The 23,044-nt window shown below is 43.5% G+C and overlaps 1 protein-coding gene across 1 annotated transcript in view; it reads right to left on the bottom strand.

Moving 5' to 3' along the window:
• The window catches only part of LAMB4 (laminin subunit beta 4), a 90,681-nt gene extending 67,869 nt beyond the window's left edge, over positions 1–22,812 (bottom strand). The window contains exons 1-10 of the mRNA XM_035020351.1: positions 22,779–22,812; positions 18,113–18,270; positions 15,058–15,193; positions 12,310–12,383; positions 11,034–11,222; positions 9,980–10,043; positions 9,598–9,812; positions 8,369–8,489; positions 6,558–6,746; positions 493–672 (exon numbers count right to left, since the gene is read on the bottom strand). Of these exons, the coding sequence (XP_034876242.1) occupies positions 493–672; positions 6,558–6,746; positions 8,369–8,489; positions 9,598–9,812; positions 9,980–10,043; positions 11,034–11,222; positions 12,310–12,383; positions 15,058–15,193; positions 18,113–18,270; positions 22,779–22,812 (1,360 nt within the window). The remainder of the gene's footprint in view (positions 1–492; positions 673–6,557; positions 6,747–8,368; positions 8,490–9,597; positions 9,813–9,979; positions 10,044–11,033; positions 11,223–12,309; positions 12,384–15,057; positions 15,194–18,112; positions 18,271–22,778) is intronic.
• Between the last annotated feature and the right edge of the window lie 232 nt (positions 22,813–23,044).

Raw genomic sequence — 23,044 nt, 5'->3', positions numbered from 1 at the left:
TCTTTAATTTTTGTCTTCTCTTCATTAGAGAATATAGGACCAATTCCAGAAGGGGTATGAGAAGAAAGGGGAAAAGTAATTTTAAAGAAGGAAAAAGAAAAGAAACAACCACTTGAAGATTGCTTAAGAAGTCCTCAATCTATGCATAAATGCATAATTTAATTTAACGGATTTGTATAAGAGAGTCCAAGTCCAGACCATTTTTCTAAAGGTTTCGCAACTTGGCATTAAATTTCTTGGCATTGTCCCATGTTTGCCCCAGTGAGGAAATGTGAGCGCCCCCTGCTGGTCCCTTATGATAATCTCAGCTAACCACCAAGAGAAAAATCACCCATTTACTAAAATTTGTGGGAGGTTTGTTTGCATCACTTTAGAAAACCCAGAGGATGTCAATACCTTGCGTGTTTTACAATGACCGAATTTTAGGGCTGAAAGAGACAGCCCCAAGCTTTAAAACGCATCCGGGCTGGTGGACAGCCGCTGCTGACTTACGCTGACAGCCCGCGGGGTCTGCGGCGCTCAGCCCGTGGTGGTTGGGCTTGCACTGATCGCACTTGGCTCCTTCCACGTTCTCCTTGCACAAGCACTGGCCGGCCACAGTCCCCAAAGCAGGATCAGAGTGGCTCACACACATGCCACCCGATAAAGTCCCATCTGGGTCACATTCACAAGCTGGGGACACAGACACGCATTATCTTAGTTAATTGCAAATTGCAGGAAACCTGAGATATAAACACAGCATTTTACTCACGTTATAACTATTTTATTTTGTTTAAATAATTAAATACGCTTAAACAACTAGACCAGTGGGCGAAGGCTGTTCAGAAATGTCTCCCAGATCTAGGCCTCTGGAAAATGTTGAACGATTCCATACATACATATGTGTATGCATATATGTATATATATACATATATATATATATTTTAAGGCTTTTAAGTGATTCTAAAGTAAGAGGATCAGAGGAAGACTGCTATTATGAAAACTGGATGTGAAGAGTACATTGATTAGTTTGCAGGGTGATGAAAACATTTTGGAGCTAGGTAGAGATGCTGATCGTACAACTTTGTGCTACTAAATTGTCGCTCATTTTAAAATGGTTAATTTTATGTTATGTCAATTTCACCTCAATGAAAGAAAGATTAAGAGAAGAAAATAAGACTCCAAAGGTGAGAATGAAGTCTAGAGGCAAGTAAGCATGGGATGTTGTAAGGAAATACACAATATATATTTATATATATAACGTGTATATTTATATATATACAAATATTTACATATATTATTTATATATAATATAAAATATATTTATATATATAAATACACAAATATACATATATACATATATATGTATATATAATCAAGGGTCGTGAGAGAGTAAGAAGAGAAAAAAACATTACATAAAATATCTACCAAATCTCTGAAATCTGGTTAAGAAAGTAAGTCTGCTCTTACCCATCACAGAAAAATAAGGATAAATGCTAGCATTCTCTTTAATTCGTCCTGGAAGAAGCACCTTCAAGAAAGAAAGGGGGAGAATAGCAAGAAGGGCTTATATCACCGTTTCCTTTTTGGAAATCTGCTGGCACAGCAAAAGCTGGGATGAAGAGATTCTGCAAAATGAGATGGTCACCTATAGCAAAAGGAGTAACAAAAGCACCCCCCCACCCCCTTTTCTGTTCAGCGGAAACCTGAACGACTACAGGAAGGAGCACGCTATGAAAAAGGATGCTGATCGTACAACTAATTCCAGAGGGGAGAAGTGATAAAAGGCAGAGAGTGATTTGACTATAAGGAAGAGCTCTCTGACAGTTAGAGCTGCCCTGTAGAGCAGTGACCCCCACATTTTTGAGGGGTAGTGTCCAGGAGAACTTGAAAACGCAGTTGATGTGGCTTTGGTAGAGAGGACAAGTCTGCAGGTAGATAATCAGATGACCACCAGCGTCTCTCGTAGCCTCGTGGGGCTGGGTTTCCAAGGGATGCCACTTTTAAGGAATGCAATAAAGATTGAAAAAAATGAATATCCTGATTCTATGAAATAATTATATTCACATTTATACAGGTTTACTTTGGAGGAATAAAAACAAACCCCTTCCATCTAAAGCCGTGTTATGTATGTTTATATAACACCCATTTAGGTTAGTGAGTTTGATGGAAAAAACCTAGTTGTTTGGGGTATTGAAGCAAATATGTGGTTTGTCTGACAGAATCTTTCGATTTTCAACTGTTATTGGATTGTGACTGGTAATAAAATCTTATTACAGAAAAACAGCATTTGGTTCTGTTTAGTTTGGGGAAAACCAGAAGAAGCGCAATAAAATTTCTCAGCATCACACAATTTAACTCCAGCAAAATCACGTTATGAGTGGTTGAATCTACCAAATCTTTGTGTGTTTTCCTGTATCACATTTGACTGTGTTTTAATCACAGAAGACTTAAAATTAGTCATCCCTTAGGCCTGGAATCTGATTATGTAAATATTTAGGCTCAAACAAGGACAATTCAGAGAAAATTTATGAGACTGCTGGTCCGTCTTAATAAATGCCATTTGTACACACATAATCCCACACACATAAACATGTGTTTAGGGAAACTGGGGAGCCTCATGGAGGTTGTTTTACAAGCTCCTCATTTGCCTTTCCTTAAAAAACAAAAAACAAAAAACAGCTCCTTGTTTAAAAAGAACGACTTCTTAATTTCATGTCTGGGAACTAGTTTTCTTAGTTTCCTTCAGAAGTGCCATCATTAATTCTAAGCAGTTTTTTTTTTTTAAAGATTTTATTTATTTATTTGAGTGAGAGAGCGAGCAAGAGCAAGTAAGAGAGAGCACAAGCAGGGGGAGGGGCTGAGGGAGAAGCCAACTCACTGCTGAGCAGGGAGCCCGGGATCATGACCTGAGCTGAAGGCAGACGCTTAACTGACTGAGCCACCCAGGTGCCCCAATACTAAGTGGTTTTTAAGGAACAAGACTTTGGTTGACGTGACTATCTGGCTTAGGTACTTCCAGTCTCTTTCCAGATTCCTAGATTATCTGTTTCAAAACATTATATTTCCCTCTGATTCTACCTAAGAGAGCAATTTCTTCTTCTTTTATAAATGAATAGGGTTTAAAATATTAATAAAATATTTTGCATGTGTGTGTGCGTGTGTGTGTGTGTGTTGTGTGTGTGTGTAAGGCAGTGGGGGTGGATTATAGATTCTGGTAAAAAAAATGTAGGACACTTAGGATACTGATTTAAAGAAATGTTTTTTCTAAGAATTCAGTTCTTTGTATCAATTTTAAACAGGTCATGTAAGGGAAAATGTTATGCAGTCAGGTACCTACTAAGTTATCTTTTTTTAAACATTTTTAAATTTAAATTCAATTAATTAACATATATTATTGGTTTCAGAGGTACAGGCCTGTAATTCATCAGTCTTATATAATATCCAATGCTCATTACATCACATGCCCTCCTTAATGTCCATCACCCAGTTACCCCATCTCTACACCCCCCCACTAATCTGAACAAAAACTTCATTTATGCTTTTCCTACATTGTGAGGATTTAAAGTGAAATCTAGGATGTTGTATACATTCAGGTGGCTATGAATTACTTCTGTATATGACTTTATTTTATGTGTTATGATTATATAAAGTTTGAAGTTGTAGTTTTATAGCAAACCCCTCCCCCCAAAATAACAAGATATTGATGATATCACCTAAGAAGCAGGATTTCTGGGTCTTGGGAGAGGCAAACTTCCACGGGCTCTGGGCCTCCGAACGTTTTTTGCTGAGTATGCCAACAATGCAAGGCCCTGACTGCTCTTCACCAGGGCCATTTCTCAAGGTTGTGCTTCCAGCAAGCTACCTTGAGGCATGAGGTAACCTCTTCCCCTGGACAAAGAACAGGCATGCTTCTCCTTGCTATAAAAGCAATGAATCCCCCAAGCTCAGTGTTTCTTGGCTGTAGCATAAACTCATTCGGTATGCGGATCCACCTGGCATCCTTTGAATTGCCCCATGGGACTCAGGGCTTAGGGACATGGGAACAAACACCAATACAAGCATCTTGTTGCTTGCTGTGTCATGGGTAATGAAGTCCTTTGTCTTTCACCCGGGAGTTTCAGGTCTTCCACCAGCATCCATGAAACAGTAACAAGCTCCTTGTCAGTCTGTGAGTAGAGTAAAACCTCAGACCCAGGAACTGGCACGTGGTATTGGAAATCAAGTTGGAGTATTTATCTATGCAGTAATTGACAGCAGTGCTGGGACTGGAGTGAGACAAGCAAGGTGCCTAGCATATAAAACTTAAGGAGCTGCTCACTGCCAGCTTAGTGCAAATGCTAGGTGTCAACCCCACGTTTACGTCACTCAGAGAGAGACAGAGAGACCTTCCTGAAGCGTTGGGACCTGGGTGCTTGGCTTGTCTCGCTCTAGTCTCATTCCTGCAGGGACATTCAAATGAAAATAATGATGAGGTAACTTTTCATTAGCAAAAATTGAAGTGTGACAAAACCCAGGGTTGGCCAAGACACAGAGCAATGGGAACACTCACACGCTGCTGGTGTGGGTGTTAACTGGTACCCCCACTTAGGGAACAAAGCAGTACCACGTAATTGGCTTGACAAAGTTCATACCCTATGGTCCAGTAATTCCACTTCTCGGTATGGGTCTTAGGGACAGGATTTGTGCATGTGCACAAGGCCACATATACAAGAATGTTTTTTGAAGGATCAAAAGAAAAATGGCCAAATAGATTTTGTCACACTTAGAGGAAGAAAGAGCTCTATACAGATATTACCTACAGATATTAAAACTGGAGACTGAGGGCTGCCTGATATGGACAAATTTCAAAAATATAATGGACAAAATAATGAAGGATACATACAGTGGGATACCATTTATCTGAAATTTGAAAAAAATGCCAACATATATTGTTTGTATACAAGAACATATGAAAGTGTAAAAGCTGGCATTGCAATAATAATTGCCAAATATGTGAGTTTATCCCCAGGAAAGAGGGTAACAAATGGGGCAAGTGTGCGCCTGGGTCCCCAGCAGCGTCTGTAGTGCTTATTAAGGTCCTAAAGATGATAGCATAAGATAGATATGTTTTGACACGGCTGCTGGTGGGCATAAGGTTGCTTATTATATTATTCTCTATTATTTGTATATGCATAAGATATTCCATTTTTAAAAGCTGAGATTAAGGACAAAATGAAAGATTTTTAAAGATTAAAAAAAAGTAAATAAAAGAAGCAAGGTAGGCTGCCTGGGCGGCTCAGTCAGGTAAGCCACCGACTCTTGGTTTCAGCTCAGGTCATGGTCTCAGGGTTGTGAGATTGAGCCCAGCATCAGGCTCCGTGCTCAGCATGGAGTCTGCTTAAGATTCTCTCCCTCCACCCCTCTTGCTCGGGCTCTCTCTCTCTCTCTCTCTAACGTAAATAAATAAATCTTAAAAAGCTGCAGCAGCAGCAAGATAATGTTAGCTTATCAGCAAAACTGAATTGTCTACAGCCAAAGAAATGTTGCAGCCAATTTCACTATGGATCTTCCTCGACTTAAGGCAGGGCTCTGTCTGATAAACCCATCATAAGCCGAAAATTTCTTTCTTTTTTCTTTTTTTTTTTTTTTTAAGATTTTATTTATTTATTTGACAGAGAAAAACACAGCGAGAGAGGGAACACAAACGGGGAGTGGGAGAGGGAGAAGCAGACTCCCCGCCGAGCAGGGAGCCCGATGCGGGACTCGATCCCGGGACTCCAGGATCATGACCTGAGCCGAAGGCAGTCGCTTAACCAACTGAGCCACCCAGGCGCCCCAAGCCGAAAATTTCTTAAGTCAAAAATATATTTACATCTAACCGACCAACCATCACGGCTTAGTCTAGCCTGCCTTAGCATGCTGACAACACTCACATTGGCTGACAGTTGGGCAAAATCATCCGACACACAGCCTGTTGTATAACGGAGCGTTGCCTGCCCGTGTAATTTACTGACTACCGTCCTGAAAGTGGCAGAGTGGCTGTGTGGGAACAGAATGGCTGTGGGCGGCTTACTGGTTGCGGACCCTCTGGACCAGCGCCACTGACTGGGAGCTGCCCCGCCCAGCATGGGGAGAGGGGTCGTCCCCCTCGGCTAGGCTGGGGAAAGATCCAAGTTCAAAATCCCAAGTACGTTTCTACGGCCTGCCTGTTGCTCCGGCACGGTGGAGCCAGCCGGCCACGGTGAGCCGGGCGACTGCGTTCGGCCGCTTGCCCCCGCCGACCTCCAGGGCACCCGGTGTCCGCAGCCTCCTCTGAAACACGCGCCCGCCCCTGGCTCAACCCAGCATAGTTCCCCACTCACCAGGGGCTACCAGGACGGACCCGGATCATCCGACCCAAACTGCGCTGAGAACGGAAGCTCTTAGAGCCGCAGCGCTTGGGCGAGCCCCCCCCCGCCCCCCGCCGCCCCCGGCCCCTAACCCGGGCGCTCTGGGCATGCCGCGCAACCGAGCGGGGGCTGGCGGCGCAAGGGAGGCCTCTCCGTCAGCCTCTGCTCACACGCGTGGGACAGACAGGCCCGCGGCCGGGGACTCACGGATGCACGCGTGAGGATCGGACATGGCCTTGAGCGCGTCCCTGTAGAAGAGGGGCCTGCAGCGGTCACAGTGCTGCCCCTCGGTGTGGTGGCGGCAGTCCTCGCACACGCCCCCGCTGCGGCCGCCGCTCCGCACGTACGCCGTTATGTCGAAGTGACAGCGGTCAGCGTGGCTGTTGCAGCGACAAGCTGAGGAAGGAGACGGGCTATGAGAGGTTGGCCGAGGTCTGGGGGACCCCGAGCCGCTGGGCCGCGCCAATCACCGCAGCCCTCCTGCCCCGCCATCTCCTGCCACTACCCCGTCTTGTAGATACACCAAGTATGCACGGATCAGTTTTTTTAAAGATTGTATTTATTTATTTATTTGAGAGTGAGCACTAGAGAGAGCACAAGCTGCGGGGAGAGGCAGAGGGGGAGGGAGAAGACGACTCCCCCCTGAGCAAGGATCCAGATGGGGGACTCAATCCCAGGACCCTGGGATCGTGACCTGAGCCCAAGGCAGACCCTTAACGCACTGAGCCACAGTGGCGCCCCCAGTACACACAGATTAAAACAGGTGCTTTCAGAGGATCTTCCTAGTGCTCTGATTCTGCCCCTATTCTCTGTAAAATGTGCTCCCTGTGTTTAATATTTGTGTTTTTTTATATCAAATAAACAAAAGTAAATCATTTGGGTGATCCAGAAGGCCTAGGGTGCAATTTTGTTGTTTTCCAGTAAAGAATACTTTTACTGACTCAGGCTTTGTAAACTTGAATTTTTATATCCCATGTTCTGCAGGTTCAGGGATCCTCAGATAAGATGTCCGAGCTGGGCCCCCGCCTGCTTCTCCATCTCCATGGGCAGAAGAGCCAGAAGGGCGGCTATAGGTCATTCCCATCCCATCTGGGGCTCAGTCAGAGCACCAGAGGGAAAGGACTTTGTTTGTCTTGGTGGTAAAGTCTGTGCTGTGTGCCTTGCTGGGGTTTCCCTGTAAACAGCAAAATCTCAGGCTCCATTTTGCTGGGTCTGCCCACTGTGACTCTCATGGATGGGACGTTTTCATGAGAACTCTTCCCTCACATCCTATCCCCCCTCCCCGTCTGGGAAAAGAAACTGAGTGACAAGTTTGTATGGAAGTTCATCAAAATTCAGAGGCCGTGAACACCTTACAAGAAAACTCTCTACTTTATTAGCCTAAATATTTTACAAAAAATACAATAGCCTGTCAGACTTGGTCCTTATCTTCATCTCTCCTGACATATGTGTTTAGGATCCAGTTCATGAGGGGATGCCTGGGTGGCATCGGTTAAGCATCTGCCTTCTGCTCAGGTCATGATCCCGGGGTTCTAAGATCAAGCCCCATGTCAGGATCTTTGTTCAGCAGGGAGTCTGTTTCTCCCTCTCCCTCTCTCTCTGCTGCTCCCCCTGCTTGTGCTCTCTGTCAAATAAATAAATAAAATCTTAAAAAAAAAAAAAGATCCAGTTCATGGAATGTATGAGTATTCAGGAAAACGGTAGGGATCTCCGTACCAAACCTGGTATTCACCAGATCCTGGACCAGCCCTGTCCCCAGTGATAGTACCGTGACATGGCTCTGCCCCTCCTCCAGAAAGCGACCACACGACATGCATATTGTTTCAGTGTGTAAATTAATGTTCACGTTTGGTGTGAAGACTTGAGAAGTTGGAGGTCATGGGCAACATCAGGATATGCCGGAGCCGGAGTCACAGGTCCATCACCCCCGTCGCCTGCAGCCCCACCGAAATGAACTCAATGGTCTTTTAGGCGGTGCAGAGCACATTGGGTCCAGGCTGAGGGTGTTCCCCGCGTACCTCTGCATGTGCTGTCCTGGTGGCCTGCTCCTGGCCTCCACGGAGCGTCGTGGAAGAAGTCCCTGCACCTCTCACAGTTCGGGCCGTCTGTATGGTGCTGACAGATGCAGCGACCGTGAACCTGCGTGGTGTGAAAAGGGGGCTTTGCTTGGAGGATGCTGGGCTTCGTTACGTGGAAAGTGAACTAGCAGGCCGGGCGCCTCTCTGGGTCTCAGGGTTCCTGGCTAGTGACGGCACCAACCTTGACTAGCTTTTGTTATTGCTTAACCAGCCCTAAAATTTTGAAAAAATTTAAGGTGTTTGGGACACACATTTTTTGGCATTTCTGAGTTCTACTTTTAAAACAACATATTGCAGCCCGCAGCACAAGGACAGACAGAATGGGGAGTGTGTGTACCTGTGTGTGTATGTGTGTGTGCGCGTGCACGTGTGTGTATGTGTGTGCACGCATGTGTGTGCACACGCGTGTGTGTACGTGTGTGTGTGCGTGCGCACAGGGGGTGGTTGAGGAGTGTAAGGGAAAAGAGGGAATTAGAAAACAGAAAGAAACTGGAGAAAAATGTGTGATTCTCTTGGCTTTTCCACAAAATGCCCCGTATGTCCAAGTTCAAAGAGAGAAGTTCTATTTCTAGGGAAATATGAGGTGGCTGACAGGGAAGTATCCCGCCCTGTCTGATTGTGGCTAATAGTTTAAAATTATTTCGCGGACACACCCTTGGGACTCGGCGTTAAAACACAATTCTTCTACTACATCACTCTTTGAAGCCTCGTCCCAAAGCATGGAAGAGATCAGTGCTAGGAACAGTCATTCCCAGGGCAAGAATGTTACTTGGAGTGGCCATTTTGACAGTGACAGATTTTAGTCCAACACCCTGGCACGGAGTCAGGCTGTCTCACACAAGAGACCTTCAAGGCATTTTTGTGGGACCACGGGTCCTCGCCACCAAAGCTCCATTCCCTGAAAAGCCAAATAAAACAAAAAGGGAGCAAGATGGGCTCCCGTGAAACCATAAATGATAAATGCTACTCATTAATTAATATCAAAGCCCCCCCGGCCCCCCAGCTCCTCCAGCTGGTCCGTCAGGCCAGGTTGAATGACGCCTGCCCCACATAAAGCTGTCACTTCGATGGTGGACCCCCCTGTAGAGAGTCTGGTCTACAACCAACAGCAGCACGGCACAGGAAAGGTAAGGGAGCCAGGTGCCCCTTGGGGTTGCTCAGTAACTCACCATTCCGGGGGGGCCGAACGCGTCTCCCCGCACCTTCTGCACAGGGCCGCACTCGCTGGCGTGGCCGTTACAAAAACATCTGCCCCGCACCACCATCGTATACAGAGCATAGTAGTAGTTATCAAGGGACTCCTTTTCCCTCCTTCCCAGCAAAGTATCCCCCAGGGTATGGAGTTTGGTGAAGTTTATCCTCAGGTTTGTTAATGTCACAAGGTCTAGAGAAAGGAAAAGAGCAAAGCAAAGCACACTTAGGAGGCATCAGGTCAAGGCGCTCTCCCGGACTGACATCCCCTTAATGGACTATGGACCCGCAGTGATGAGGAACACTCCTAACATGAAATTTTAGAAAAGGAATTGGTGCGCAAACGAGAGCGACTCATACCCTGGATGTAGGGGCTGTAAGGGTTTTCTATTTCAAAGCTGGGATCCAGAACTTTTAAAACGACCTGTAAAACAAATATAGGTAAATGTATAAGCATCCTACCCAAAACAGTGTTGTTAAATATAGTCTCAAAGAAGAGATCCTGACCTTACAAAAGGGCTGAGTCACTGCCTCCCTCAGTGGTGTAGGATGCAGATTATTATTTGGGTTCGCACATGAATAAAAGTCCCAAGAATGAAAATGAATGAAAGATCTTAAACAGTCATTCTGGCTCTTTATGCCCAAGTGGTCCGTGAAGGCAGAAGCTCTGATAGCTCCTGCCTGGGGTTGGGGTGGAGCGATGGGGTCACAGTTCAGCAGGTCATCATCCATCTGGATCTGGCAGGGAATTCTAGAGCCGACTTCTGCTGCCAATTCTTTCATTCTACATGATAAAATAATACCGCCCAACCCCACTCCTACCCTGACCCTCTGCCAGTCACCAGCTTTGCTCAGAGGAAGCTCCTGGCAGATTCCAGCTGGATGGTGGTTTACAGAGCATGGAGAGAACACAGCTAAGCCAGGGCTGCCACTAGCCTATAGCAAGGGTTAGAAGCAGATGCTCCTTCCTCTGGGGGCCCTGTGCCCCGGCACCCAGCCTGGGGTCTCAGTCCCTGCTCACCCTCAGCTGGGCACTCGTGTGCAGAATTATTTTTCTTTTCTTTCTTAAGTAGGCTCCATGCCCAGCATGGAGCCCAACAAGGGACTTGAACTCATGACTCTGAGATCCAGACCTGAGCTGAGATCAAGAGTCAGACGCTCAACTGATAGAGCCATCCAGGTGCCCAGTGCAGTTATTTCCTATAAGTTATTTACTATTTATCCGAGTTCAAAATGAATGCAGGACTCATTTCAATTTAGACATGTTCATTCTTAAAAAAAAACCAACAACAGCTTAAGTTCTATTTCAGTAAACACTACCTAAATTGTTTTCATTTAAATGAACCACAGTAGCAAAAAAAAAAAAAAAAAAGGTTTAATTTCTATCAGAGAAATCCAAGAAAGGAAAGGCTACCTCGCCACCAGTGGAGGGTTCAATATCCGAATATTTGGAGTCACAAACAAGGTCTCCCACTCCCTGGGCCTGGCCCGATGTGATATTAGGAAAGGAAGCAGCACAGTCTTTTGCAAAATATTTGAGTACTTTCCAGGTGTGTCCATAGTCTGCAGAGCGTTCAACTAACATCGCAGCAGGCCGAAAAGTCTAGAAAAACAAGAGGTAAACTTGTAATGGTTCACAAAGGCAGATTTCATTATCCGCTTCAGACTGAACATTTATATTTCCTAATCTCCATTTTTCAAACTTTATTTGTATCTTTGAAAATCTCTCATATAATGAACACACAGAAATCTCTTTCCAATCAGTGGGCAAGCTTTCATGAACATATACTTTGCCTCGAATCTGGTTCTGTATAAAAGATGTGTATGGGCTGTGTGAATTACTCATTGAAGAAGGAGAGCATGTCAATTTTTAAAAAACAACGTGATTGATATTTTATAGCGATTTGCATGTGGTTTTCTTTGACAAGAACACTTTTCTCTGGCAAACTCCTTTAAGATCTACCAGAAAACTTTTCTGATTCCTCAGAGCAGAGTTCACCTCCTTAAGGAGCCCACCAGCATTCTGAACATATGTCAGTTCCTGCACTTACCATTTTGTATTATGATTTTAAATCTCTATGTATGTTTGTATCCTTTACTAGGCGGTGAGCCCTCTGAGGGCAAACACTTGTGGGGCGCTTTTTTTCATTTTTTATTTTCATTTTTTATTACTATAAGTCAGCTTCCAGCCTGATGACAAAATTAGAATTTTGATGAATGATTTGGGAATGACTACAGCACAGGATTTCTCTGACATCTAACTATCCTTAGTAAAGACCCTTTTGTTTTTCTGCCTCTTCTGATCGCAACCTTTCTGTATTTCCCTGAATAATTTCCACTTCCTGCCTTTTTCTCCTTAAAAATATTTTTCTAGTTCTTACAGTCCCTATCACCCCAGTGCTTGGAGTTTTCCTTTCTGCTCTATCTTGTAAGATTTCTGTCTTTCTTTTCTTTTTTTTTTGGTTGACCATCTAAGTGATTAATTAATGAGCAGTGGGGTTCTTGTTCGTTTTGTTTGTTTGTTTTGTTTTGTTTTGTTTTCCACTCAGGAACCAAAACCCAAATGACAAAGCTTGAGCAGAGATTTACAAAGCCTTCTGTGCTCTGCCAGGAAGAAAGGAAGTGAAATCCCAGGCAAGCCCAGCATCTTGTAGGTAGATAGAGGGGGCGGCAAGCCCACACATCTGTACCTTGAAGGTCAGAATGAGGTGGCTGAACTGAAATAATGCCTCTAGGTCCAATCTGATGCTGACATGGTCAAGACCTAAAGAAAAATCCAGAAAGAAGAAGATCAGTGATTTCGAGAGACCCCTATTTATCACATTAATCCCTCCCTGTGGCGTGTCTGTAATAAAGCCCTTTGAAATCGCATGGCTGGGGATCCACACTCTTTCCTGGTCTTGTCCAGTGGTTTCCCATGACACTCCACGTGCAGAAGGTCTACTTGAGAGCAATATAGAGTTTACCCAGACCGTGCCCACATTCATGTTATGGTGGCTGTGCACACGGCCACTGGGTGGCAGTATCACGTCCCACCAAGGGACTTCCGGGATGTTCCCATAGGTGGACTCATGTCCTTGAACTCACCTCTTGACTGTGCGTAACCGTGAGCTAGCAAGCCAGATTCTGGTAAAAATCGACACACCCTATTCTTCCAGCAGCTGCTTAACGATCACTTGGACTAGTTTTATTCTCACCTAGCATAAAAGACAGCCTGAAATAGTCCCCTTGGAGTAAGGATCTGCGGCTCCTCCGTGACTGAGAAGAAGAAAGAAGTAGCCCGGCCCGGACTTTGCACTGAGATAGTGAGCGGCCATTCACCTTCTGCCTGGACGTGGAGGATGGGCCCCAGCCTGGACGGAACAGAAGCCCTGATCTCTCTAGAGTAGCCCTGTCCAGTTGGAATAGGAGTCACCCATGTCATTTAAGATTTTCTAGCAGCCACACTTTAAAAAGTACGAATAAGCAGGTGAAACTAATTTTAATCTATTGAACCCAATATATTAAAAGCATCTCATTTCAACATGTGGTCAACATTTTTTAAAAAAACTAATAATGCTTTCTTTTAACTATTAACAATGTTTCATTTTCTCCAAACGAGGTCTTAGAAATCTGGAATGGTTTTACACCAAGAGCACATCTCAGTTTGGATCGGCCATGTTGTTAATGCCCAGGAGTGCCCAGGGCAAGGGGCTCCGGGACCAGACAAAACAGCTCTGAGAGCACTAACTGGGCTGCAGCAAATGGGAAGCAGTCTTCTTCTTCTTCTTTTTTTTTTTTTTAAAGATTTTATTTATTTATTTAAGAGAGAGAATGAGAGAGAGAGAGCACATGAGAGGGGGGAGGGTCAGAGGGAGAAGCAGACCCCCTGCTGAGCAAGGAGCCCGATATGGGACTCGATCCCGGGACTCCAGGATCATGACCTGAGCCGAAGGCAGTCGCTTAACCAACTGAGCCACCCAGGCGCCCGGGAAGCAGTCTTCTTAGAGGGTGAACCACTCAGGAAGGTTTGCAGCTCAGAGGGCAGCCCCATTCCCGGGTCAAGGGCTCCTCATCCTTTCTAGAAAGGAGATCTCCTTTCCCCTCTTGAAAGTTCTTGGCTGAGAACCCTTGTTCTATGCAAACAACTCTGAAGAGGGGCACTCCGTCTGTGAGGAGATGTGGGACAAATGCTGGGCACGTGGTTTAAAACAGCTATTAAGTGGGGCACCTGGTTGGCTCAGTTGGTTGGGTTCAGGTCATGATCCCAGAGTCCTGGGATCGAGCCCCACATCGGGCTCCCTGCTCAGCAGGTAGTCTGCTTCTCCCTCCGGCCCTCCCCCTGCTTGCACTCTCTCTCAAAAAAACCAAAAACAGAAACAAGAAGGAAAACAGCTGTTATGCAAAAATGGCATCAGTGAAGGCAGGTGGCTGTGGCAGAGGCCTTCCCATGCACTAAGGAGAGCCCAACTAGAGATGAGTAACTGGGGTCCAAAATGGGCTGGCATTTAGTAGACACCAATCACATACTTGTCGAATGGGCAGCAGAGAAAAACAGCCTCATATTATGCTTGCCCTTTATATTATGATCCTATACATTATGATTATTCCCATGTTCCCCTAATGGTCTAGGATCCCCTGTGGGAAGTAGGCTTAGGCGTCTGAAGAGGATAGAGGGATTGTAGCCCCAGGACAACATATAGAGATGGGCAAATGGAATCATTTTGTGGGCTGAGGGTCCCAGATGGGTGAAGAGGAGCCATCATGAGTGAGCCAGCTACATTCATTCAAGCACGTAAGGCCCAAGGCTGGGGTGGGACGGGAGGAACCCCAGTCGGGTCCTGATAGGGGCACCTCGGAAATACGGATGGTCAGGGCCAATATAAGCTTCAATACCACAGTTGTTCATGAACAGAGAAAAGCACAAATCCAAGAAGGAAAGACCTTTAGTTAGTACCAACTATCCTTTCAATTCAATTTTTACATGAAAATATTTGGCTTGCAGCAAGAAATGACATGTTCTTTTTCTCTCTCCCTGCATGTACTGCAGAAGGAAGAAGTATGTGGTGATAACTCTCAGATTTCCCCCGGGGCATCCTTAATTCCATTTACATCAGGGTGTTTTATATTAGCCTTCATTCACCAGCACCTTGTAAGTGGCCTATTTTTTTTCTTTTTTTTACAAAGAACAAAAGAAGGCACAGATATTTTCTTCCCGCACATGGAAAGAGTGAAGCACCCAGAGTTAGGTGCTTAAAATACACTGAGTTCTCTGGAGGAAAATAACCTTTCCTGAAATGAAAATCAAGTTTGTTCTTATACGGGGTTTTACATTCTCGGTGGAGGCTGTTCCATTCCAACAGGGCTCCTTGCTGTGAAATTGTTATAATCATACAGAGCGAAAGACAGCTTATTAAAAATGTAAAGAAATGAAAAACTGGAAAGGAACTCAATCATACCATTTTCAGATTGCCACCATTTCTTTTCTCTCTCTGGTTCAAAACTTGTAATTATGTTCTCAATGGTGTGGCTGTGGGATTGGGTGTATGGGTCGTATGGGAATCTCGAGTCGCAGATGAAGCATTTCTGCTCCCCCTGGAAAAGCCCATCATTTAGATAAAAAATAGAGAGTCAGAATTACTTATTGTTGATCTGAATTTGAAAACAAGCTGTACTTGCTATATTTATCTTTCAATCTGGCTAAAAATAAAAAGCAGAGGAAATAACGAGACATCAATTTTTCCATCAATAGGTACTTAACAATGACAAATGCAATAAAAATATGACCCAGAAATTTGATAAATTGATATATTTGGGGTAAAAATGCAAATTTATGTGGAACTAATTTTTGTCTTACACAAGAGGCGGATGATCTGGAACTTATGTTAAACTGTAGAGAAATAAACAGGATACATTCCTTGAGGGATTACTCTCTTTAGTCAGAAAACGAATATTTGGCAAGAAATTAATGAAACACTTGGCCACCAAGTTATCTGCAACCATCCTCCTTTCTCTCTCAGACTTAGTTTTTGGCAGAAAAACTTCCATGATCAAAACCTCTACGTTTGTGGATTTTGTAATATGTGGATTTTGTAAAAGATTCTCACTGAACTCGTAACAGAGAGGCCTGCCCCCTTGTCTTGCAGACTAGAAGGCCTCATTAGTCAACTGGCACTACTTTACTTAGAACGGACTTCCAAAGGTTGCAACAGCCAAGACTGGCCTTTGAGTTTGCCTAACTTAATGCATCTAGCAGCCACATTTAAAAATTGAGTCGTCCCTCGATTCCCTCAACTCTGGCTGCACTCACTTCTTGCTCTTCCTGGAGTTCACCAGGAACTCCACCGCCTTACAATCTTGACACAAGCTGTTCCTTGCTCCCCTTTCCTCCAGCCCTCAAATAGCCCCATCTCTTGCTCCTTCCCTTCTCTGGGGCTCTGTTTAACTGCCCTCCTCTCAGATTTCTATCTAAAATACCGCCACCTCCCCACCCTTACGGCCTCTGCCACTCTCTGTTTCTTCCTCTGCTTTGTGATATTTTCTAAGCCTATAACACCACTTGAGACTGTATTGGATAGTTGTTGGATTATTGTCTGTCTCCATCATTAGAATTTAAGCCGAATGAGGGCGAGGACTTTGTTTCATATAAGGTTGTATCCTCCTTACCTACACCAGTGTCTGGCACATAGTAGATGCTCAATAAAATTTGTTGACTGATTGCATGGTGATTTTAATGACTATTTCAGCTAATGTCTGTCAAAGTAAACCAGCCTTTCAAGAGGTCCATATAATCTCTTTAGAATCACTGGCCACCATCAGCCTTATACTTGCAAAAAACACCAAAATGCCTTTTGGAAATTAAGAAGCGATGGAAGTGAGATCTATTCTGCATATGGGGAGGCTTGCCCCAGACCTGTCCTGAAAGGAGAGTGGAAGCTTTATGATTCCATCAAAAGATGTCAAGACTTCAAAAGATTTCCAGTAAGACTATGGAAATTATTAGGGAAAATGTTTAACTTTGGGGCTTATTCTGTAAATATTTTAGGAGCATACCCTTGATGGACCTGGCTACACAGGATGCTTAGTTGCAGGAACCGGATGGGGGAGTCCCAACTTGGGTAACGCTATGGGTCAATGTTGATTTGAAGCTTCCGAGAAGAATGTTTGGCTTGGTAGCGATTTGTTAGACAATGGATGGGGAAAAAAACCATCCTCTGGGCTGCACAAATGTTTAAGTAGACCAGTTCTTGTAGCCCCACCCAGAATACTTGGTCAGCCTGAAGACATTTTGAGATTTTTTTTCCAGCTCTAAGATTTTAAGATTTCTGGCATTCTCGAGACAAAAGAAACCTTGAAGTCTGATTTACTTCTACTTTTGGTGGTGTGACTTTGAAAGATAGGAGTATCAAGTCCTAATTATTGTCAGGGTATGGCATGAGTTGGCCAAGGCAACAGTAAGCAAAATGTCAGTGTTTGTAGAACAAGATGTGTGATGTCAGGGTTGGAGAGTTTCTAAGATTAGAGCTGAGAACCATTTCTTTGTCCAGAGGGCCTGGAATTAGTGAAGTCACTGGAAGGGCCATCCATCCCACCTGAACAAAACTTCTACAGTGTCATTTCCTTGCATAGGTAGTGAATTTTCTTTCTGACACAAGTCCTCCCCAAACTTAGAACAGTGCTAAGCACTCCGGTATTGTCTCCACTTATTTATAATCATCCTCTTTTACTAGAAACCAATTAGAATACAAAGCATTTCCCAGAGACCTCCAGGAGCTGCTTTCAATGAACAATACATGGAAAAGCCTGGGCCGCAATCATTAGGCTTATGTCCAACTTCCTTCCTGCACATCCTCTTAAATAAGGGGTTGACGTGATTGCCCCAGGCTCCTCGGCAGGTAGGATACTCAGATGACCTTGGATGCTTGTTCTGCTCCCAGAGCGTGGAGAAGGAAAAAACCGTAAAGCAGCTGGTCCTTTTATAGAACTGGTCTTTAAGGGGGAAAAAAAAAAGGCACGAAAATATGTTCATATTGGGATCTTTTGGCCTATTAGACAATTTCCAAGTGGCATCGGGAGGCTGGCATGCCATCAATTCAACATTCTACCCCCCACCCCCCCACCCAAGGCAGGACAATGAGAACTCACATTCAGTGTAATGGCCTTGAGACCCTGAGGGATCTTCAATCTTCACTGATGGGTCAATTAAATTTACTCTCTAGGAGTCACTAATGCAGTTAAATAGAACAGTACATTGCATAGTAATTCCCTTCGAAGGCTGAACCAAGGAGGCTTTTCTAATTCTAAAGGTAAAAAGAAAGAGATGAAGCAGATCTTCCCTTTTTTCTGATCAGTCAAGGGCTTCTGGACTTGGAATCATATCACCTGTGCCTCTGACGTTCAGGAAAGGGTGACGTGTCCTCCTTTCATGTTGCCTGGCTGGCCCCCGATACACTTAGAAAAATCTATGTCATCGACTCAATAATGTCCCAACAAATAAACAAAGAACAAACGCACCTCGAGGTAGCTGAGAATGCAGTATTTCTGGGCTCCATCCAGCCCACAGGTAGAAGAAGCCGTGAGCTGTGCGCTGCGACCCACCAGGAGATCACCGGTGGTGGGGTGACAGGAGCCCTTTTTGCATTCATCTTGGGCTTTCGTGTAACCGAGCAACCCTTGAACACAACAGACATGGCTGCACAGAAGGCAGTCAAAGGGTAGCAGAAGGCTTAAAGAAGCAAGCGGTTAAGTTGGAAAGTTAATAGTCCCATTTATTTTCAAAACCAGTTCTCTGGTTTTCTGGTCATTGGATACTGTTGGTGCCCTTGGCCTAATGGAAATCTCTTAGCCTGCCAGGCTATACCATCTGCGTTCATGTCCCCACCTGGGCCAGCCTGTAGCCAGTGACTGATGGATACACAGTTCAAAAGGCTGGCACCATTGCCTCAGGCTGGGAGCAACTCTGTGGTGTGGTTTGTGCTCAGAACCTTTCACAGGAGGAGGTTGAAGCCCCCCTCCAGCTGGCACCACATCCTGCCTCCCCTCTCCTCACTCTCTTACTCCTCAGAGCCCTCCCTCACTAAATCACGGACACACAAATCCCTGTCTCAGGCTCTGCGTCTAGGAAACCTGACTTGAGACAGCCTGTATGTACTAGAAATTCTCTATGTGTCATTTTAGGGCAAATAAAGTGCATAGACACAAGGAAGGAAAATCTTAATCCAGCCTCTTATACTTATTGTTCCAACCTGTACAAAACCAATCGGAGAATTTAAGAAATCCTTGGGAAACGACTTTCTCTTAAAACATGTAAATTCAATTGACCCCGTTTATAACCTGGACTGTTGGGTTTGGATTCACCATGGAACAAATCATGCCCCTTTGGGATATTGTGAGAGATGGAGTTCCAGACCTACACAAATAGGCCCAACTGATTTTTGGGGCACCAAGGCAGTTCAATGGAGGAAGGGTAGCCTTTTCAACAAATACGGCTGGAGGAACTGGACATCCACAGGCAAGGAAATGAACTGTAACCAAAACCTTACACCTTATACAAGTATTAACACAAAACGGATCCTGGACTTCAGTGCACATATAAAACTGTAAAGCTATAATACTCCTATAACGCATGGGAGAAAGACTTTGAGACTTAAGACTAGGTGAAGACATTTTAGGATTGACTACAAGAACATGATCTGTCCAAGGAAAAATCGGTAAATTGGACCTCATCAAAATTAAAACTTTGCAAATTACACTGAGTGAAAAAAGCCAATTAAAAGGTTATGCACTGCATGGCTCCATTTCTTGAATGACAGAATTATAGAGATGGAGAACAGATTTGTGGTTGTCAGGGATTAGGGAGGTAGGAAGGAGGGTGTGGATAGAAAAGGGTTGTACTAGGGCTCCTTGAGGGTAATGGAGCTGTTCGGTATCTTAACTTTGGTGATGGACACATTAATAAAATTGCATAGAATTAAATACACACACACGAGCACAGGTCAAACTGATACAAGCTGAACAAGGTCAAGGACTATAACCTTGTCAATTGCCCGGTTGTGATACCCCACTATCTTCACACGAGAAGTTACCATTGGGGGAAACTAGGTGAAAGGTGTATGGGATCTCTCTGTATTATTTCTTACAACTGCATGAGAACCTGCAATAATCTCAAAATAAAAAGTGAAAAAACCCCACAGAATCCTCTGCCCCTTCAAAATCACCCCATCAGCCTCTGGACGGTGAATCAAGTAAACCCTACACTCTAAGATAATATGCACATACATGGCCTTCTCTAGCTGCTCTTATATACTTTTCCCTTGAGACTTGAAGATTTATGCCAAGCCCTGATTCCAGCAGATGGGAGTGAGAGGGATGGGCATAAAATGGAAAACTATTCCCATACTATAGAATAAGATTGGTTTCTCTCCAGCTTTCTCAATTGTAAAACAATAAGAATTTTTTTATGGTCTTGTTTTGCATTTAATGGATTTCTTTCCTTCAACTTGTCCTCCAAAAATAGAAGCTATTGAAAAGCAATGTTTTTTCTCTTATGTCCACATTCCCCACATGAACTATTCTAGTCATCTGGTCATTTTGTGATTATTATCAGGCATTAATACATAGATCATAGTTCTACAGCTAAGAATATGATACATAAGGTCTCCTTCTACGCAGGTTACCAAATACTCGTTTGGACGAGGAATTTTCTGTCTTCACTCTCATCGCAAAGATTACTATTATTCCAAAACAGAGGCACAACAGTGCTTTCTCCTTCTTGAAGATAGACAAGTGAAAAAAGTTAGCACCATTGCATACTTTCATTTCACTGTATAATAAATGATCCTACATTGGTTAACATGGATTTTTCCTTTTATTCACCCAACAATCCAAACCCAGATCTCCTTTTATTTCCTCGACTTGACCTCTAGGATAAATAACCAATCAGAAGTTTGGACTCCCAAAGACAGAGGCTTTTAAAGACAAGGTCAGGTATAAAAATCTCTGCTAATGCTGCTATGTGTGGATTAGCTAAGACTTCCCTTCCAGGGATTTAGTCTTCTAGACAAGTTCCATCCTGAATTCTTTTATTGGAATTGCTGCCTTAGAGATTTAACATGTTTTTATAACCTGACTTGGCCTAACTTGTTTTGATCAGATGTGTACTTTTCAGAAATAAAAGTATCCCAGGACTTAGGGAAATCGAACTATTATTATTCATGTAATAGTCTAAATGAGAATATGAATTTCCGGCCTCAAATACTTGGCAAAAAGTGGCTAGCAACATAAGCAGTTAAAGCTTCATGCCCAAACACAGATAGCCTTAGCAATACCCTTCTTGGGTTAGAGTTTTCAACTGCCAGATTATCACATTAGCAACAGGCTGGAATTGATTCAGAGAATAAAGACGCTTATGTCTTTAGAGAATCAATGCATTCCTCAAAAACAACATGCATCTTGAAGATAGGATCTGATTAAACACGAAGTTAGGAGATCTGGTCATTTAAAGAAAATGCACGGCAAATGTTCTGTAAAGTGAAAGATCATTTTGTAGAAATAACCGTTATTATATAATCTCTCATTTTGTATATTGTTTTCATTTTCTTAAACACGTGGGATGTTTTCATATACTTTAGAGATCATGTTGGAGTTTAGAGGCTGTAAACATACACACATTACTTATTATGGGTAAGAAAACTTATAAAGAATGCATGTTAGGTAGGGTTTGTACATTGTGTGTAGTTCCTAAAACCTGGCCAATACACATATTAGGATTATTTTTCCTAATCTTCCTTAGTCAGAAGGTAAGTCTAAGGGCTTAAATAGGCTCCAGTTTTTATATAAATACCTGTGGTTGAACTACAAACCAGAAAATGCCCAAGCTGATATGTAGGATTAACCTGGTTGGTAGTTTGACCATAGGCAACCCTAGAGACTTGGGTTAGATCAGGGTAAGCTTACGGTTGGAAACCCAGGATCTACTGTAGTGAGGTCTTTTTCTTTTTCTTTAAATTTTTTAAAAAGTAATCTCTATACCCAACTTGGGGCTCAAACTTACAACCCCGAGATCAAGAGCTGCACGCTCCACCCACAGAGCCAGCCAGGCGCCCTGAGGTCCTTTTCTGCCCAAGCTAATTTGATTTTGAAGATCTTTCATCCTGAGAGAAAGGTCTCCTGATTGAAGAGGGGTCCCTGAGCAACCTTGCTGTCATTTAGAATTTTGGCAAGGTGTGAGGAAGTTATCCTACACAGAGGTTCAGGGATCCTCAGTGGTTGCTTCTGATTTTGAACACGAGTTTAGTCCCAAAGAGAGCATCTGAGGCAGATGTAGAAGGAAACAGCTCTTCTCTGGCCATCTGAGGCCAGATCTAAGTTTCATTGTCCTGGGGGAGGCAAGTAACGAGTCTCTGCTCCCAGTGACTTGCGGCTCACCTCTCCAAGGCAGAGAATTTTCAACAGAGAACAAATGAGCATTTCCTACTTTGAGCTCTTCTTTCCTCTACCACCAGCAAATCTAACTGGGAGACTGCCTCAGGGTTTGAGGCTAACAACATTAAAAAATGAAATTCTGAAAGTTTGCTGCCATGAAGAAATTCAGCATGAATCTTTGAAGAGAAGATTCTAAGCAATTTAGTCAGTACGTAATAACTAAAAGCAGGACTGTTATAGAAAAGTCAGGATCAAAGAGAATAATTGTTGGAAACATCCTCTCTATGACTAATGTAAATTATTCTCAGTTTATTAAAGATGGCAGAGGCATGGAGGATTTGGCCCTTTAGTGGAAAGGAGCTGCGGCTTACTCAGAAGAGGACATTTTGCCTGTAAGTTCTTCACAAGACCTCATTACTGGAACAAGGGCCACATTCAAACAGGCCTCTATTTCAAAATTAAAATGCATTCTACTTGTAAATTAAGAATCTGAAAGTATTTCTACTTTCCTCGGTATCTTAACTTACTTATCTGCTGATAGTAATATTCCATTAAAGATGATTGAAATAGCTATGTGTGGATAGAAAACATATTGGAGTGGAATTTTCTAGTTGCTGGACACAATTATACAACAGAAGAACCATGATAATATATAGAACAGAAAAAAAGAGGTGGGTATGTTTAAAAAACATTTTTACTAAATATTTTAGAACAATTCAGTAAAAGCAGAAAATGAATTTTGACAACTAATACTCACCAAGGTGCAAAAAAACCCCCAGCATAAACTGCATTCTTTTGTCAGGAACTGATTAAATTCAGTTTTGCTAGGTTAAAAAAAAAAAAAGGAGGTTAAAGTCAGTCACTGATAGAATCAATAATTGCCATCAACTTTCAGTGATTCTTTAGGGACACAAAATATGTACAGTGCCCAATTTCTTAAAAAGTAAGAGTGCATAAAATTTTTACCAATATTTGTTCTCTATTTTCTTGAAATCAAAGAATGCAATAGTTTGTAGGAACTAT

This window comes from Mirounga leonina, unplaced genomic scaffold (assembly GCF_011800145.1).
Source record: "Mirounga leonina isolate KUSES-001 unplaced genomic scaffold, KU_Mleo_1.0 Mir_174, whole genome shotgun sequence".
Lineage (NCBI taxonomy): Eukaryota > Metazoa > Chordata > Mammalia > Carnivora > Phocidae > Mirounga > Mirounga leonina.
This window is presented reverse-complemented; position numbering and strand designations above follow the sequence as displayed.